General features: G+C 45.4%; 1 protein-coding gene across 3 annotated transcripts; it reads right to left on the minus strand.

The window, feature by feature from the left end:
* Positions 1-893: 893 nt before the first annotated feature.
* Positions 894-18,865, minus strand: atxn7l2a (ataxin 7-like 2a). Of its 3 annotated transcripts, none has more exons than XM_020648398.3 (10): positions 18,709-18,865; positions 17,720-17,788; positions 15,663-16,008; positions 13,713-13,972; positions 10,650-10,732; positions 7,623-7,834; positions 6,419-6,599; positions 5,325-5,446; positions 2,573-3,527; positions 894-1,221 (listed from the first exon to the last, which is right to left on the minus strand). In XM_020648398.3, exons 1-10 carry the CDS (start codon positions 18,836-18,838, stop codon positions 1,204-1,206), a joined length of 2,376 nt encoding a protein of 791 aa, XP_020504054.2. In that variant the 5' UTR covers positions 18,839-18,865; the 3' UTR covers positions 894-1,203. The 3 variants fall into 3 exon arrangements, with proteins under 3 accessions (XP_020504054.2, XP_065811470.1, XP_065811471.1); XM_065955398.1 differs by having other exon boundaries at positions 13,698-13,972; XM_065955399.1 differs by lacking the exon at positions 18,709-18,865 and adding an exon at positions 18,361-18,677 and having other exon boundaries at positions 13,698-13,972.
* Positions 18,866-19,725: the final 860 nt, after the last annotated feature.

Below are 19,725 nucleotides of genomic sequence, written 5' to 3' on the forward strand. Positions count from 1 at the left end.
CACCACTTTGCTTCAAGCACCTTCTCAGATTAGGCCAACAGCACGTTTTTACACATTTCTGAATGTGTTTGACTTTAGTTTAACAAACCCATGTTCACTTAAAAAATCAGCCCGAGCGATTTGAGATTTTTGGGGCCGATATCGATATTGGGGAGGGAAAAAATCTGATACCGATATTTTGGCAAATATCTTTCTCAGATCTATGAAATCAATCGAGATAGATAAACAAGTTTACTGTGTTGATCCCTGAAACAGTTCTCAAACACCCAACTGGAAAGTAACTGTTCATGTACGCTCACCACCGCGTTACTTTGGAGTGATGAGGCTGGTTGTAATCCATATAGCGCCCTCTGCTGGTGAAAGAGAACTGCTAGTGTAATACAATGAAACTGAAATGACTGGTGAACAAATCTAGAAATAAAGGACATATCTACGATCAAATTAGCCGATACCGCTCTTCACTTGATTGTCTAATATCGGCTTGTTGATAAATCGGTTGTTTCTCATCTTCACCATCGATGGTAAAACGGTCAGTGGCTCAATGACCTCATTAACCACGTTTAGAGCGTACGGACTCTCCAAACCTCGAGTGGAAATTCATTTTTGAGTTGCACTGTGGATCCAAGGTTTAAGAGGAGACCAGATACTGGATGTTGGGCTTCAGACTTTTCACTCACCGTGAGCATCTTTTAGATTGAAGTGTTGGGAGGAGCAGATGAGGACGGACACGCCGACCTAAAGGAGATGTGGAGTCAATTGAATGATCTTGTTGTCTTTGAGTGCCTCATTATCTTAAAATGCAGATTTTAAGATAATGAGGCACTCAAAGACAACAAGATCATTTGTAGAAATATAAAAATAAGTTTGTTAAGAATCAAGCAGCAGAAACCAAGTGTAAAGGACATTTTTAATCAATTTTTATAAACCAACATATTTAATTTAGCAGCATAACCGGATGGTCTTGAGGTATATCTAAATCCATACTCTGAATTTTCATCCCCATCCTCCCCTCAGACATTCATCCAGACAACACATTCACACAAACTCTGCACATACACACAGCCTGACACACTCATACTGGAGCGTTTTCTCGGTAGACAAAACACACACACACATAGACAGACACACATTTTGAGTCCTGTTGCCTCAGTCTTGGACTGAGCAGAGCTGGCTCCCTCGTAGTGGCTTGTAAGGCAGGCACACTTAATGGTGCAGTTTTGGCTGTGAGGAAAAAAAAAAAAAAAAAAAAAAAGAACATTTGAGTCAGTGCTTCCATTTTGACGACTGGTTTATAAATTAACTCAAATGTGAAATCAGCGGCGGAATAAACAAACTGACCACACAGTGGGTCAAAAAATACAGCCTGAGAACATGAAAAGAAACAGAAACATACTGGACACTAAAGAAATCTGTGGAGTAACTTGGGCGTAAGTGGGGTACACTACGAGATAATCGGGCAGATTTTGGACCCCCCCCCCCCTCTCAACCAACGTCTGCAAAGGCCCGACTATCTGAGGGATCCAAAGATTATCTTGCCAGATGTTCCTGTGGTGTGAGGAGCGTGAAGAGTGATTTTTAACCTCCCCAATCTGCATGGAAGACGATTAGAAATCTGAAATCGTATATTTCAACGAATTCAATATTTCTGATCAGTAATCCTGATGTGTGGGGGGGAACACCGAGGAAGGCCGAGCACGCACTCTGTGGAGTGTCATGAGGAACGGAACAATAGCCAATAAAGGAAGCAAGCTGACTGAAGCAGGAAGCACAACAAACATCACCATGGCGACGACAGCAAACACAAAGCATATGGATGTCATAAATGTAGGACCAACTTGTTGTTTTGTTGAGTGTTTATACAACGTGTCTGGAAACTAAACCACAATCCAACTGAAGAGGACCAAAATGTTTAGTCGTTTGATAGCCATGTAGCTAAAGCTTGCTAATGCTATGCTAACAAAGCCAGCTAGACAACAATAATATGCATGTGAGATCACGTTTTCTAGGAGGGCCACTCGACAAGCCCCCTCTGGGTTTATTTGGCTCCTCCAGGACATTTCTTTCAAAACGTTTATTTTGTTAATTAACTAATCATTATGTACTGTCTGTTTTTTCATTCATCTATTATGTTTATGTTTATTTTGTGCAATAAATAAAAAAAATAAGAAGAATGAGTGATGCACACCGGCCAGCAGCTGGTGAGGGAGGTCTACTGCAGGCGCTCTACATGTGGTTAATGAGCGTGCTGTGCGAGGATTAAAAGGGTGTGGTCGACCGCCTCAGGGATTCAGCCGCCAAATTGACTGTGACTCCGTCATTGTTCAAAGAATTAAGTCAAGGACAGAAAACATTCGCTTTACTCGTCCTCTGGTATCAAAGCACCTCTAACAAAAGTGAATCAACGTAATCTACGAGGACGGTTTGATCTGACTCTGATGTTTTATCGGCGCAGACAGGATAGTGTGAGTGTCTATGAGTGATGGGCAGACGAGGAGTCAATCATCGATTCTCACAGAGGAAAGCTGCACACCATAACTTTAAACTCTTTGTCGTTTCTCTACCTCTAACTCACCTTCTGTGTGCCCAGTTTCTTCTCCACGCCCCCGGCCAGACCTCCACTCTTACTCTCCTTCCACGGGTAGAAGTTGGAGCGCGGGGTGGAGGAGGTGGCAGAGCTGGAGGAGGAGGACGAGGAGGGCAGGCGGTGCGCCGAGGGTTTGGAGGAGGGCGAGTGCTCCTCCATGCTGCCCCCCTTGCGTTTTTTCACCAGCCCCTGGTGCTCAAAGCTCCTCCCACCGCTCTGCCCATGCAGTCCTGAGTCCCCCACGCCGCTCCGGCTGTGGGAGTTGTTGGTGGCAGAGGAGGAGTCCGGGGACGCCGAATGTCCCAGAGGAGTGTGTGTTGTTCGTCTGTAAGTCCAGACCGCCTTGGCGGCCGGCGAGTGCGATTCTGAGGGGGAGGGCTGGGGGCGGGGTTTGCTGCTGGGGGAAAGAGTTCCATTGGTCTGTCCGTGTGGGAGGGGCGAGGAAATGGAGGGTTTGGAAGATGACGACGAAGAGGAGGAAGAAGCGGTGGAAGGAGGGCGGCCCCTGTCCTGGAGGAGTATGCAGTTCCTTTCGGGGCCTGAGTGCTCCCCTTCCTGCGACGGGGCTTTGCGTTTGCGGAGCGCGGCGGCGGCGGCTGCCTCCTCTCGAAGCTTCAGCGTCTGCTTGCTGGGGCGTCCCACGGGGTTTTTGAGTCTCCCAGAACCCCCCTGACGCCCCGTCATAGGCTTACTGGGAGACCCCATATGGCTGCTAGTGATACTGCAGCTTCCGCCCCCCGAGTTCTCTGACGGTATGGCTGTCGGGGTTCTCCCTGGTCCACGATTGGAGGAGGAGGATGCAGTTTTGAGAGAGGAGCTGATGTGACTTCCTGTTCGGATCTTTGAATGTAATGAGGAAGCTGCAGAGGACGGGGACGACGACGAGGTGACGGTCTTGGCCGAGGGAGGTGGCGATTGAAGGTCTGTGGCTTGAGGTATTTTCCTGCAGAAGAAAAAAAAAAACAATTCATTATTAAACAGACGGATCGCTATTGACTTTAAACTTTAACATACAGGATGATCCCGGTGTTCTAACATTTCTAAGGGAGGCGTTTTAACCCCAAAATAAGAAACAGATAAAATTCAAATAAATAAGTCACACTCTCCTCCTATTGTCCTATCCAATGAAGGCAAAATTGAAAAAAAATAATAATAATAATAATAATAAAAAATAAAATAAAATAAATAAAATAAATAAAATAAATAAAATAAATAAAATAAATAAAATAAATAAAATAAATAAAATAAAATAAGGTGCTTTAACTCATCTCTTAGGGTAATGCTAACATTGAGTTAACTATGGGCTGCAAAATAAAAAAAGAGTACATACAATATGTGTGAAAATATGAATACATCTGAAATACAGAATGCTGATCTTGGTCAAAAAAGCATAATTTTGTGTGAAGGATCAACTGATGACTAACCAGCCGCACTGCAGCACAGATTTCATAGTGACTCGGTTACTGCTTCCCTCTGATGCTTTGAGTTTTCTTTCTAAGCTTGTCGTATAAAATGCAGTCAGACGACATCAGCTGATTTTTCTTTTTGTGTGAAATCAGTCTCCATCTCAGTGCCAACTTCTTACTCCTCGCCGCTGCTATTCTGGGCTGCAGGACTCACCATCTGCTTCATCCATCAGTGACTAAGCAAGCGAGATACACTCATGTTCATCTGCTAGTGTTACCAAGACGCAGCATCTGATTGAACCGACCCTCAGAAAATGACTGTGTGGGAAAAACCTACATGGAAACCTGAACCAAGTGAGAAGGGATGGGAAGGTTACACTTTCACCCATTATTTTATTCTCCCGCAACTGAAGCAAACGGAACAAAAGAAAGAAAATATCTAGAAAATGACCGCCGTTTAAGGCAACAATGTTTACGACCCTGTGACGTTTCACCTTCAATCTGAATGTCGAGGAGTAGTAATGGAGGGAGGATGTGATCCCCCCTCGGTACCGTCTTCAGAGGTAGTAAGAGAGGCGTTACAGAGGTGAGACTGGATCAGCTGAGCAGGGGAAGTGCAGCGCGCTCTGTGTGTGTGTGTGTGTGTGTCTCCCGCTGTAGCATGCTTCTGCAGTGATTAAACACAATGTGAATTCACAGACTGGGACACCAATGTTACCCCGTCTCTGAATCAATATGAATGTACAAAGATGTGATGACGGCTGAGCTTAGATACGGCACTTCTGTGAATGAAAGCATGCATTATTATTATTATTATAAAAAGGTCTGAAGTTTGATGCTATAAATTCTGGTGAGTGTCTTTTAGTCTGTCAACATTAATGTGCACCGTGAAGGCAGAGCAAAGCTAATGTGAATGAGATACTTTCACACTCACACCTGGAAAAAGTTATTGATTGGACCAGACTACTGTAACGGGCATAAAATAAAAGCCCCCTCTTGCCTTCAGCGTGGCTTCTTACTGCTTTTTAACAGACGGTCTCAGAACAATGAGATTTTACTGATCACATTTTGAGCAACATGACAGAAATGTTGACATTTAATGAGCCATTTTACGTTTTTTTTAATACATAAGCTGTTTACTTTAAGTTACATTTTGCAATCCAAATTGTTATTTACATGCTTGAAATAAAGACAGAATTTATTCTTTCAATCAAAGGGATCCATGCTTTTGGCAGTGACGCCCCCGTTGCTTTAGGATGATATGTCTGAAGACTAAAGACTTGGAGAATCAGTGCAAACTTTGAAATCTGTTTCTGTGGGTTTGGGTTTCTTACTTCCAAAGATGAGCGCTGATGTGCTGCTCCAGCATGCTGCTGAGCGCCGACCTCAGGTGATGAAGTCTCCTGTCAAACGTGAAGATGCCGTGACCCAACGCATGGCTGCCAAACGAACACATCTAGAGGAAGAAACCAATAGCAGACTTGTTAAGAACCTGTTACAGCAAAGTGTCTCCTGTTGTTATCTGTAACGGTGGTGACTTCAAAGCAACTCAAATGTTTGACAGATTTGCAGTTTCTCGTTTCTTGGCACGGTCTGTAGAATTCCTAAACATTGTCCGTCATGATTTAACATAAACACTCTCTCACAGTTCATCCTGAAACCAAAGGTAGTGGAGGGATACAAAAATCTGAAAATGGAAGCAAGGACCAACAAAAATCAGAGACAGAGCTGTCAGCAGCGGTCAGGTGTTGAAAGCTCGCTCTCTCGTTTTCCCTGCCGAGGACGTGCAGGAGGGCGCACGCTCCACTGAGCAGCTCTGCTTGCACAGACAGGATTTGTTACAATCATTCCTCACACGAGAGTCACCTGTGAGCTCATCACAGGTTACAATGTCCTCAGTGTGTGACCAAACTTTCATAACCTAAACAAAAACTACATCTGACGATAAACACAGCGGGTGGATTGGGATTGTGTGTCGTATTGTTTATGTTTTTGCACATCAGGTAGTTAAACGAGATACTAGTTTCTCTTTGTCTGCCGTGTCTGTTGAACCACATGTCCTGATATTTCAGCCGCACAACACAGACAGCATGAAAATTTTATACGTGTACTCTAAGCGCTTCTATCAGTTATTTTTAACCTCCTGGTCATGAGCATCATGTTCTGCCATCAAGCCTCTGACCATGATTTACAACAGAGCAATCAAGATGGTAGACAGGAAGTCGATAAGGTCGCATCCTCGTCTTGTTTTAAATAAGTTCACTTTTGATTTGCTTCTCTGAAAGTCATCCAAAGAGGACTCCGTCTCGTGGTCATGTGTGATCTTGCTCTTCCTGTTTTCCTTTCTTACACTGCATGCATTTCTGCAGCTGAAACACTAAAAAAACATTTCTCCCTCCACTGTTAAACTCTGGTGCACATTGCTCACCGCCAGCGGCCTCGGATGTGTGGCAGAAGACGAGAACTCGACGTGCTCCTCGGCTCCTTCTGCGTCGCTTTCGTCGCTGGAGATCCGTCCTTGGACGAGAGGCGAGGGGGATCGGAGGCTCCCCTCATCCTGCCGCTGATTCTCCTCCTCTGGGGTGCTCTCCGACGCAGCCGTGGACCGACTGTAACCCAAAAAAGAATCAAGGTTTTTACACATAGAATACACATTAAATATGCAACTGCTCACTGGATCCTTCTCTCAATATCATACAAGTATTGGAGGTGCAATCCAAGGTCACTCAAATCCAGGAACAGGGTCAAGTCAAGACCCTCAGCCCTACATGGCCCTGCTCCATATCAACATTTATCCCTAATGCATCTTTTTGATTTGATAACGCAGAAATAAAAGTGTCTCAAAAGACTCTCTGAAAAGCTAAAATATGAAAAACATTTTAAACATAAACGACATGCAAACCTCGGACCCATCAATCATGAGTCACACTCTTGACCCAATCAGATGAAGCCCTAGCTGGCCGTTAGCTTTCCTCAGATTAATCAGTGATGATTAGTTATATGCTTGGCTAGCGAGATGTTAAGGAAGGAGAAGTGAAAAAGAACAGCGCTGCAGCTTCACAGATTATTTTGCATTCAGAAAAGAGGACTTGTATTAAACACGGGTAGCGTATAAAACATGCAGCTGGTTATTACACACTCGTCATCAGATGATAGTGCACATAAAAAGCTTTGTCTGCATACTGTGCAGGGCCTTAAATGTTAACCTAAAGATGTTGCTGTTTAGGATCTTCAGCAGACAAAAGGATGGTGTAGGACGAGTTATTGAGAGAACCACACACACACACAGGTCTGAAACTGACTGCAGCTATATTTGGTTATTATGTAACAGAACGCTTTGTATTTCTGGGGTTTAATAACGAGCAGAGTGGAGTCTGTGAATGCCGACAACTTGGTTTATTCTCGGCAGTCAAAGCGTGAGAGTTCAACATTACTTCAGTTCACTGTCAGGAAACACATCTGGAGGTAAAACATGGTACAAAATTCCCCCAGCCTGGTTCATCACTTCTGCAGGACGAGTTAGTTTGTAACTGAGGAAAGATACTGTGAAGTTGTAGAATGTCTAAAGAAAGCTGCTAGCATGCACGCTCACGCTGAAGTCTCACCGGGTTGTTTCAGTAAATCTGACTAACCTGAACGCGGGGAGACTGGCCAGAGGTCTCCTGCAGTGTGGAGCCCCCGCCTGCTCCCGGGGGGCCTCTGGGCTGGGGGATCGTCCAGAGGAGGAGCCTCCATCCAGGGACTGGCCCCCTTTCTCGCGGACCTTGGTCTTGAGTTCGGCCACCAGCTGGTCAAAGTTTTTACTGCGGCCCATCACCTTCCTGCGCTGGTGGATGGAGTGGATCTGCAGGGGGAACAAAAACTCCTTTACACTCTGCACATACAAATCAGCATGTCTAAAAAATATGTCACATGACCATGAATCTTAGATTGCATTGATTTTGGGGATATGAAGCGTTTGCAAAATTAATTGCAATAAACAAAATGACCAACGTCGGTGTAAACTGACCCTTTCTTTTGCAAGGTTTGCTTTTGTCAGATGATCTATACCTCTGGGATCGATGGCCATCTTTACCATAATCCCAGTGAAGCCAGTTGGCGTCAAACAACTTCAAGCCGAGGATGTCTTTATGTGCACTGCGTCGTTCACAGTCGAGTCACCGGCTTAAGAAACGCCCTTTGTAGAGCAAAGTTATAATCGCCCCTTCCAGATATGTCAGCGTGGCTTCCTTCAGTGTTGTCGTATCGAGAAAAGATTCTGATCCTGTCGTGATCTTAACATGCATTTCTTCCTCTACTATGTTCTTTACGGTAAAACATGTTTTGGATGTGGACCTTAAACTGGGGTGGTGCATGCGCATGTTTCTAATGAAGGGAGACTTCCTGGATGATAGAGCAGCGGTCTGTTTTCCAAACTGCGAGGTGAATAAAGTCTCTGAACTGAACAAACATGACAGAACATCATGAGACAGATTCAGGTCCGTCCTCAACAGAAGAAAACAACTTTTAAAATGTGTGTTTGTTGAATGGAGGTCGGATCGATCATTTTCTGATGCGTTCCAGGAAGTTGGTAAATCTGAACACTAATCGGCCAACACTGAAACAGCAGACTAAAGCCGTAGTCACTTATTTACTCCAGACAATTTCAGGAGGACACTCGACCTGACCTGAGGCAAGACATCACGTCGTCAAAAGAAGGAGCTGAAGAAGCTGGCGAAGCAGCACAGTCAGCTACACGACGCTATAATGAGAACAGGAAACATGCAGCAGCAGGTCCATTAGAGCACGGAGATGGTAGAGGCGGCGTGCAGACAGTCTCTGGTCGTGCAGCGATCACAGGGAATAAACGTCACCACCCCCCCCACTCGCTCCAGGTGAATTCTCCTGATTATATCCTGCTGCGTTCTCACTTCAGCTCACTCTGACTTTCCGCAGAATAAATACGAGGAGGCTGGAGGAGAAACTCCGGGTGAAGTCAGAGTTTGCGTTCACACATGCAGCTTTTCCTTTTCAGGATGTTTGTGCATGTGTGAAAGCATTAGAAATGTCAAGGGATTCTAGTAGGTTCAAACTAAAAGTCAACAACCTGAATCAGCAGGAGCAAGCTTCTCTTTCATCTTTTTTGATCTGATTAAAATGTTACCATCAATGTAAAAAAAAAAAAAAAGGGAAGTATATTGAAGTGGCTCCATCAAGTATCCCTTCTGACGTTATCATTGAACTAATCCATCAGTGTTACTGACTTGATGGCATTTGTTCTTCCTTTAAGCAGGTGAAGGAGAAATGACAGCCGCCCACTGAGAGCCCGTTCACCTACAGGTCAGGTGTGAGATGAAGGTTGTTTTTTCCCGTCACTCCTGTCATTTCCTGTTTGAATGTCATCCTGCCTCTGCTCGGCTGGATGTGGCCTCTCGCACTCACTTCCTCCTTCACACAACAGCCTCCATATAAGGACTGTTCCCGTGCCGGGAGCCATTTGCAGCTCTCAGTATCAGTCAGAGCGGATCAGTACAGCTCCTCTGATCTCACGTTCACTTTCCTCCTGCTACAGAATAGGCTCCATACTTAAGATGCTTTGAAATGGCACATTTTTAAACAATGCAATCTCTGTTATTTCATCAGTTTTTATGAACTTCAGTCATATTTTAACACAAAGCTGTCGCGACTGAAAGACACAGAGGAGTGGTTGTCTATTCAAATTCACAGGTCGACAAACACAGAGGATTCTCAAGTCCTTAAAGCGTCTCGTTAAGATGCAGAAGTTTAATTAATGTCTTCCATATGAACATTTATTTAACATGCTGAAGGGATGATCTACACTGAGCGAGTACGATGTTCAGAAGGGAACAAATATGACTTCACTTCAAGGAAACAAAAAATACTTTTATGAAAGATGAAGATGTAATTAGTGGAGACAGTCAGTGTTGCAGTCAAGACCACGCTAACCGAGACCAAGACAGACCAAAGACCAGAGCGCTCCAAGGCTGAGACAAGACCGAGACATTTAGGGATCGAGACTGAGTCAAGACCAAGACCAAGACATTTAGGGGTTGAGACAGAGTCAAGACCAAGGAAGGGCGAGACCGGAGTGTGCCCAGTCTGAGATCGAGACAAGACTGAGTAAAAGTGCTTTAGAGTCAGAGACCTTCAAAAAGTGGTCTTGAGACCTTGAGTACTACAACAGGGACAGTCGGGGTAAATCAACGATGATCAGGGCACAGGTTGGGCGACCCCCAGAGGAGGCAACACATGAAGGACAACCTGTCTGTCCATCTGTCCTTCAGAGACCTGACACTGCGTCTGCAGAGAGAGTCACTGTCTGGTTTCAAAACTGTAAAAGTATTTCCTACTCAGACTGACAAATCCTAGAAACACACGAAGAAGAAGCAGAAGATTGTTTTCAAAGTTCCCGTCTGTGTTGATCATCGTCCTAAAAGCTCAAACAGATGGTTTCTGTTAAGACGAGCTTCATCAACAGACGCTGTTCAGACTCTCTCTCTCTCTCTCTCTCTCACCCACCGATCATTTATCTCCCTCCTTCCTCTAGAAATATAAACCAATCGTATTCGATCACGATCATCAAAAATGCAGGAATTTTCTTTTGACAGAATCCAAACAGCAGATCTCAGGAGAGTGAGAGTGTTTGTTTTTTAACTTACATTGCATGTCAGGAGGCGAGTGCAGACCTTCTTCCTGTCCGGGTCGAGGACGCCGCAGTGTTTGTCCAAGTCACACTCCCGCTCTGAGGAGACACGGAGAGAATCTCATCAACATCAACAACAACACATACAACAAGACTCAGAAACATTTCAGTATCGCTGCGCTCCCACACGAAGGCTTTCTCTTAAATATCAAGACTTTTGCATATTTCACACATGAATTTGTTATAGAAGAAGGTGTTTCATTTAGACTCTAACAACGCGTCCTAACAGCACGCGAGCGTTGGACGTGGCATTGTGCACGATCACACGTTTGCTGTTCACGCTGCATCAATTAAATATCAACCTCTCTGCTCTGAGAAATTCAGTTTTCTCTTCTTTTTTTTCCCCTCTTCCAAACAGTTTGACGTCTAGTGCTTTTATTTTGAAGGTGCACAAAAGGAAGTGTGGTGCTTTGTATTGACGATCTGATGACTCAAAACACAGCACCCTAAAGGCTCGTCAATTTACGGCTCTCAGTGAGCCAAAAAAAGGTTTTCTCCGCTGTTGACACAAGTCAGAGCTCAACATTTCAAACGGCTGTGGATATTAAAAATGCATCGTTATCTCCACTTTGTAAAACAAGCTAACGAGCTCCGTTGAGTGAGAAAAGGCGAGCACCATTGCCCTGAAGAGCCCCCTCTTTCCTCCTTCCTTGTCTGTCTACGTCTGATTTTGTTGCCGACGCTCGCTCGTGTCGTGTGCAGTTAGGACAGGCAACACACCGCTGAGATTTTAGGAATTCATCAGCAAACACAGTTAAAAGTTTCGGTCTTGATTTACACACTTTAAGATCTGTCCTCTGCTGCTGTACTTGCATCCTTATCGCAGCCTTTCATTTTCCTCAATCTTGCACCTCCTCGTGTCCCCTCTCTTAACAGTCTCCCTGACCACGACCCCCGAAATCTCTCTCAGCGCCCATGAACGCAGCTCCAGGAGGAGAAGGAGCAGTTAGAAAGCGTTGCCAGAGGAGTTCTGAGATAAGACGCTCTGAGGATGTTCATCCTGTGCAGGAAGTCTTTTCGGCCTCCATGACATGTGAACTCTATTGTACTCGTTCCCTTAATTCATGTAGAAACACATTGTCATGAACGCTGTAATGATCACCTGACAGATTGTATAATTCAGCTGGAAGCTTCATAAAAACAATGAACTGAAGAAGCAGCTGTGCCTCATTTCATGTTTAATTAACTCCTGGTCGACAATGACAGCTCTGTAGCAGAGATGTCGGATTTCCTAAGATGCCCGTTGCTTTGATTCCTCCGTCTCGTGTCTCTTCCTTCCCTCCTCCGCTTTTTCTCTCAGGTGGGAGGGACTGAGACACGAGGAGAGGAGAGGGGCATGAGGAGAGGAGGAGAGGAGAGAGGAGGGGAGGAGAGGAGAGGAGACAAGGAGGGGAGGAGAGAAGAGGACACGAGAGGAGAGGGGGAGAGGAGAAGAGAGGAGAGGAGAGAAGGAGATGAGAGGAGAGGAGAGATGGGAAGAGGGGGGAGGGGAGAGGAGAGGAGAGGAGAGGAGACAAGGAGGGGAGGAGAGAAGAGGACACGAGAGGAGAGGAGAGGGGGGAGAGGAGAAGAGAGGAGAGGAGGAGAGGAGAGGAGAGGAGAGAAGGAGATGAGAGGAGAGGAGAGGAGAGGAGAGGAGAGGAGGAGATGAGAGGAGAGATGGGAAGAGGGGGGAGAGGAGGTGAGAGGAGAGGAGAGGAGAGGAGGGGAGGAGAGGAGAGGAGACAAGGAGGGGAGGAGAGAAGAGGACACGAGAGGAGAGGGGGAGAGGAGAAGAGAGGAGAGGAGAGAAGGAGATGAGAGATGGGAAGAGGGGGGAGGGGAGAGGAGAGGAGAGGAGAGGAGAGGAGACAAGGAGGGGAGGAGAGAAGAGGACACGAGAGGAGAGGAGAGGGGGGAGAGGAGAAGAGAGGAGAGGAGGAGAGGAGAGGAGAGGAGAGAAGGAGATGAGAGGAGAGAAGGAGATGAGAGGAGAGGAGAGAAGGAGATGAGAGGAGAGGAGAGGAGAGGAGAGGAGAGAAGGAAAGGAATCTGAAATCTAAAAACAGAGAAACGTGGAGATGCTACCCTGTGTTCAGATGTGATTCAGCTTTTGGGTCATTTGAATTCACTCACACAGCCGTCTCATCAACTTTCAAACAGCTGATTCTTTCTTTGTGGATTGTCGAGACAGTGTAGAATAAAGAAAGCTTGTTGCCATGACACCCTCAGGAGTTGGTAAATCCCGCCTCTGAGTGTCATAATGTTTCTCTTGTAAATGAGGAGAAGCTTCCTGGTTGTCAAAATGATCCATCCTTCATTGCAGTGGAAAACTCTAAAAGGAGATCTATTCTGCTGCTCCATATTTAAATATCGTGTTACGATGGTGGATGTCCGCACTAAACCTCAGCAGAGCTACATAGACGTGGTTTTGCTGCCGCTCAGAACGAGATGTTTCCAGAACTTGGCGAGAACCTGACGTCAGGTTCTGCTGAAGTGTCAGAGCAAAGCAGGGAGTAAAGCTGTAGGACACGCCCACACAAGCAGCTCTTTCAAGGACACGCCCACCAGGAAGCTCACTCAAGTGTCCCTGCGACTTCAAACAGAGCTGGCCAATCGGAGGACAGGAAGTGTGAGGGGAGGCGGGCCTTAAAGAGACAGCAGCTTGAATTGACCGTTTCTGCCAGAGGCTGAAATTTGGGATTTCACAGACGGCAGTATCAGATAAATAAGGAGGTTTTTTTTTTTTAGCTACACATCTCACAACGCTGCTCAACAGGTCATCACGTCATTAAAGCTGAAGCTGAGTGTAATAGATCTCCTCTAAAAGATTGTGCGTCTATCGTATGACTTTTATTTTAGTTTCAGATTTTGCCAACGTCATTTCAAATTTCTAAATTCAGGTTTTGTGACAGCCCTGTTTTATTTAAACAGCATGCCTCACCCAAGAGGCTCCTGATTGGCTCATCGTGATCCCCAAACGTACAAATGAGATGAAACAAAACAAAACTGGTCGGGTGCTAACCTCGCTTGTACTTACTGGAGGCCACTTTGTTGTAAGGTCGGGGGATGCGGTGGCTCTGACCAGCAGACGACAGAGGCGAGTCCTTCCTCGGGCCCTGTTGTGACGGCGGTCTGTCGCTGGGCGTTGGTCTACCTGGCGGGGTTCCTCCGTGGGGCCAGGGCGGATCTCTGAGTGAGGGAGGCGGAGAGCTGATCGGAGGCTCCAGAGGTGGCGGCTGTTTGAATACTGACGACTCTGTGTGGCTGCTGTGAGAGGATTTCTCCAGCGGGGAATGTCTGAGTGATGAAGAGAGAAAAGAAAATCATTCAACTTACAGGATGAAATTCAAATAACGGGAAAATAACATTATCTCACTATTACATCATAGGCTGAAAGAGCTTTTCAAATGCATTCAGGGCAATTCTGATTACCCTGATTACCAAACCTTTTACCTGTACTTCTGTTCTCAAGGCAATTATTTTTAAGAAGCTCGTCTAAGGATGACGAGAAAAGCTTTTTATATTTTCAACCATGCATTAAACTTAATTCCATAAAATTGTCCTTCTGCATCATCCTCTCTGTCTTTTTCTATAACAAGTTTGATCACCTGTAGGTTCAGGTCAACACAAAACGACCCCCCCCCCCCCCCCCCCTTATGGTGCCAAGAAATAAACACTCCACAGATGTTTTACCTGAGGTGCATGGCAAAGTGATGCTGACAAACAAATGAGAATCAGTCAAATTTGCCGCCTGAATTCGGCTCTCCAATTTTAAGCAGTTTTTGTACGAGATTATGAAACAAAGACGCGGCTATTTACGGGCTACTTCTCGACTGCACCAGTAACTTCATGCTGCGGACAAGAGGTCAGGAGTTTGCCGCTAGAGGTCAAGAAAAAAAGTCCAGCACATAATCCGCTCGTTAAGCTGCAAGTGTTGTTTTTATAATTTGGGTTTTTTTGTGGGGATTTGATCAAAGTGTTAACTACTGAGCTTCAGAGAGGATTGTAGGCAGATTTTGTTTAACCTTAAGAAGAGAGGACGTTCTATATGCAAAGTTAACTAGACTCTAAAGTCTTAGCAGGAAAATAAAAACAGAACATTTCCAAACATGTTGAACTATTTGTTTTTTCAGATGTTATAAAATCACTTCTACACCTTTCACACAAACATACACTAAAAGGCTTTTTAAATGGTGGCCTGCTGAAGGAAGTGTTGACTTAATGCAACACAAGACTAGACTGCATTTTCATACTGTTTTTCTTATTCAATAATTTCTCTGACATATTTCATCATCTACAATGTTTGCCAAATGTGTTCTGACAAGCTTGCGTTTGTGCTCGATACTGATAGAATTGATCTGTTGCTGAAATTCATTTCAGTCATACTTCCTCCTCCAAGTTTACGCAGGTGACCTGATGTCGTTATGAAGTCAAAGTTCATGATCTTCTTCTGACTGCTCTGAGGACTCTCACAGACATTACCGTTCAAAAACAAACTTGATAAATATTTACTCATGATGGTGACACTGGATGTTTGGATTAAATATTTGACATGAGGGGGGAAACTCTGACTTCCTCAAGCTGCTCTGTCTGACCTCTGATATGTACAAGTATCCTGATGAACAGTTTACGACCTGTGGCATTAAGCTTCTGAATCGGACTGGAAGCTCTGGGCGACCCGCTGAGTGGAGCCGTTTCTTCTGATAGCACAGGAAAAGGATGTGATCAGGTCCAGGGTGAACCGTCACAGCTAGCAGGAAGCAGCAGCTAAATAAGAGTCGGGCAACTAAACATGAGAATCACCCACAGAGGCCTCCCAGATGAAGACACAGGGAGGCTTTAAACCTGTCAAGAAATCCACCTCGCTACCATGACAACAACCTCAGTTTGTTCACTATTGAGCGTAGGCTTTCTGTGCCGGAGAAACACAAACTTAAAACCGTTTGAAACTGGCTGAAATAGGCTATTTATGTCCCTTCTTTCTTACCGTACTCCATCCTTGGAGCTCTTGGAGTGTCTGTACTGTGGTGGCGTGGAAGGCGAAGGCGGCGCGGCCCGCGGCTGCCCAACCCCCTGGCCGCGACTCTCCCAGGATGAAGCGGCAGAGGCAGCAGTGTTGGTCCCATGGGAAGGAGAGTGGCTGTGGTGGGGTCTCTGCTGGGGCTGCGGCGCAGGGGTGGGAGAGCGCAGGCGGGCGTACAGCTTGGACAGGGGGCCGTGCCGCCGCTCGCAGTGCTTCTCAAACGCCTGCGGCTTCACCACTTGGCCGCAGTGGCTGCACACCACCAGGTAGAAGTCGTCGTGGCCGGGGTAGAGCCCGAAGATGGACATGTCTGGAGGGGGGAGAGAGGGGAACGGAGGACGAGTGAGGAGAGGAAAGAGAGTGGAAAACGTTTCTTTAAGGGGACGTCAGGGAAGACGCTACGCTCTAAAAAGTTTCTGTTTTTTAATTTCTGTGAAATGGTAGAACATATAGCTGGACGTTTTATAAAGTACAGTTTAAATGCTCTCACACTGTCCGAGTGCGTTTCCATCCCTGTAACGGTGAATATTCACCCGTCTATACGCCCCAAAAAATACCACAAATAAAAAGAATGTGTGATCTCTGAAGTAGTTTTTAGGGAAACACAAAGCCTATTGTTGTCGTGGTTGGGTCCGGCTTGTCTCCTCCAGCTGCGGTCAGACCTGGGTGGAGGATCATTTTAACCTCAAACAAGTTTGGTCACAGGATAATTTGTGCTCTTCGGGGCCTTTGTGAGTCACAACCCACAAATAAGCATCCTCCAGGACATGGAAAAAAAAGAAAGCCTTCATGTCTTTGTTCTTGACATCATCCAGATTTTTACAAAAGCTCAAATTAGTAGTGATGATGAAGGTGTATTTCTCCAACAGAATAAGTTAGGAGAAGGAATGGGGGGGGGGATGGATCGGTATAAATGTTTGTTTGAAATAACTTAAACAAATACCTCAAAAGATGTAACATTAAGCTTTTTTATCCAGAGTTCCTGGAATAGCCAAAAAGGCAGCAGCATGTTTTTTTTTTTTTTGGACAGAACCAAATAATACAGACACATCGTTTTGGGGGGAGGGGGTAACTCAACTTAGTCTACATCAGTTGTGATGTGTAACGCACTGACAGCTACGTTGCGTTCACACTACATCAGTCCTTTACCATCCACGATTGTGATGGTGGATCTTATCTCCAGTTCACGAGCCTCTGTCCCTCACAGATTTGCAAACATTGTTTTGGTTGGTTCGAGTCAGCTGACTTCTTCTTCTGCTTCTTCTTCTTCTTTTTTCTGAGTTGTCTGCTGGTGGGTTTCACACACGCCACACCCCTGTGCCGCCCTGTTGGACAGCTGCTGCTTTACACAGCCAGGCCTAGGTTCACACCACCATCCTAGCTTTTCAGCAGCACACCTGCACCAAAAGTGTGCCAGGTGTGCAAGGTGAGCTGATGTGAGAACGACGCAGCAATCAGGAGAATTCACCTGGCGTGAGAGGTAGTGGGGTGGTGACGTTTATTCCCTGTGAACAGTGCACAGTGCAAATATTCTCTTTATATCCGACTGGTTTGTCCACTTCTTCCTTGTTGTTCTTTTGACGTCATAGCTTGCCTCAGGAGACCCCCCCCCCCTCCCCCCTCCCCCCCTGCACGCCTCCCGTCTGGCTGTGTGAACAACCAGATCAGGACGGGGCAGTCCTCCTGAAATTCTCGACACATTTTCAGTCGTGCAGTTGTGATTTGTTTCGTGAACAAGGAAAAGCAGATGCTCAAAAGGGAAACATGCAAAAGCACTAAGGTTGTGCAAAATGTTTCGATACTTAAAGATACTTTTCGATTGTGTTAAAACGATACAAACTCTATTTTTTTGAGGATCAACAGGAAGTGAAAAAAATCAGGTTTGGGACACGTGGGCTGTGCAAACATTGACTTTTTTTTTGCGAGCATCACATCAGAGTTGAAAATGTGCGAGAACCCTGACGTGCACAGACGATGAGTGTTCTCCCCTCTGTCTGCTAAACGACGGCGTGCAGACTTACCCTCCTTACTGAGTGACATGGCCTCTGCAACCTTTTTGCCATTCTTGCTGCAGTCTTCCCCATCGGGCCCTGAAACATCACACACAACACACATGTTCAAAAAAAAAAAAAAAAAAAAGCCTCCTTCCTCAAAACCTATACAGGGGTCAAGTTTACCATCAGGCCGCCCCCCCCAAACCCCCCAAACATCACAGGCCCTTAAGCTGTGTTATGTAAAGGACTGATCTTGCAGGGGCAACAACATGCTGCTGGTGTTGTGTTTCCAGTCACTTTCCACATAGTTTGCTGAGCACTAAGAAGATGTTGCACGGTGGAGGAGGGACTTTATTTGGTAGTTACGGACTTGGAGGGATGCCAGACAATGAGAGAGGACTTAAAGCTGGGGAGGGGTAAAGGAGGAGCACTTTTTTTAAGGCTCAGTGTCTTGAATAGGGGCGACGGCTGTGAGAAGAGGAGCGTTAACATGAAGAACACAGAGTAACGTTAGTCAATGTGAAAAGGCTGGGGCCAGCAGACTCCTCCTCTCAATCCCCCCTCTGCTGCCAGCTTTAGCACGCTAACGCTCACTTGCCCAGACTGGCTTGCTTTATTGCCACCGAGCTAGCAGCTAGCCTAGCTCTCCACGGCAAGAAGTTGCTCACCCAGGCATCCTCCATACTAGCCTCCTTCCGCTGTGATGCCACCGCTGCCCGGCTGCTTTCACCCCGCAGTCTGCCTGCTGACCACAGCCGATACACACACACTGCGCTCGGTTATATATCTTTATAAATACGTCAGGTGTGTTTTTTAAAAATCAAAGACAAGGTGTGCAGTGGGACCTGGAAGAGAGAGAGGGAGCAACATGTTACCCACCCAGCGCTAGGACCCGGCAGGGTCTTTGTTTGGGTAACATGGTTAGCTCAGTCCTCCGTTTCCACGGAAATAAACCCCGGTGTTTTTGATTAAAAGGCTTCGTGGCTGCCGGTGTTTGCGTCAGTGTGCTCTCTTACCATCCGCCGCCGCCACACCGGCCCACTCGGCCCAGGCGGTCCAGCTTTGACCCACGAAATCATCGAGGCTAGGCACCCGCCGATCAAGAGCAGCCATTACTTTTACTGCGCGTTCACGCACCGCCATCATCACTGCGCGGGAAGCAGCTTACGTCATATTGCGCGCTCTCGACGGGATAGGAACTTCCTGCGTGCGCGTGCTTGGGACACCCACACACACACACACACACACACACACACACACACACACACACACACCAAAGAATATAATATAATATAAATATAAATATAATATAAATATAAATAGAATAGAATAGAAAATAATAGAATAGAATAGAATATATATAGAATAGAAATAGAAAAGAAAAGAAAAATAATACAATAGAATAGAAAATAATAGAATAGAACAGAATAGAATATAAATATAAATATAAATAGAATAGAATAGAAATAAGAATAGAATAGAATAGAATAGAATAGAATAATAATAATAAAGTTTATTTATAAAGCACTTATCAAAACCAACGTCACAAAGTGCTTTACAGAAAAAAGAAAAAATCCCAACAGTCAAATACACAACAATAAAATCCAATTAGAAAAGCATGAAAAATAAAACAACAGTTCAGCGATCATCCAATGAACAGAGAAAAAGGGAAACAACCGAGACAAAGATTGGCTAAAGTTAACAATAAAACACCCTGGAGGAAACAAGGATTATAAGAAGGCCTTACGATAAAAATGTGTTTTTAAAAGTCATTTAAAAGAAGATACTGATGTAGCTAGTCTGAGATCCTCAGGCAGGTCGTTCCACAGCCGAGGAGCCCGAGCTACAAATGCTCGATCTCCTAGAATAGAATAGAATGACTTTATTGATCCCAAACTGGGAAATTGTGGCGTTACAGCAGCAGGTTGTCCAAACACACAATATGAGTAAAAAACACAAAGTTAGCAAATCTAAACACAATATAATATTAAATACAAAGTAAATAAGCACTAAAAATATCAAAACTAAGAATG

The sequence above is a fragment of the Labrus bergylta genome, chromosome 5, assembly GCF_963930695.1.
Source record: "Labrus bergylta chromosome 5, fLabBer1.1, whole genome shotgun sequence".
NCBI classification, from domain to species: domain Eukaryota; kingdom Metazoa; phylum Chordata; class Actinopteri; order Labriformes; family Labridae; genus Labrus; species Labrus bergylta.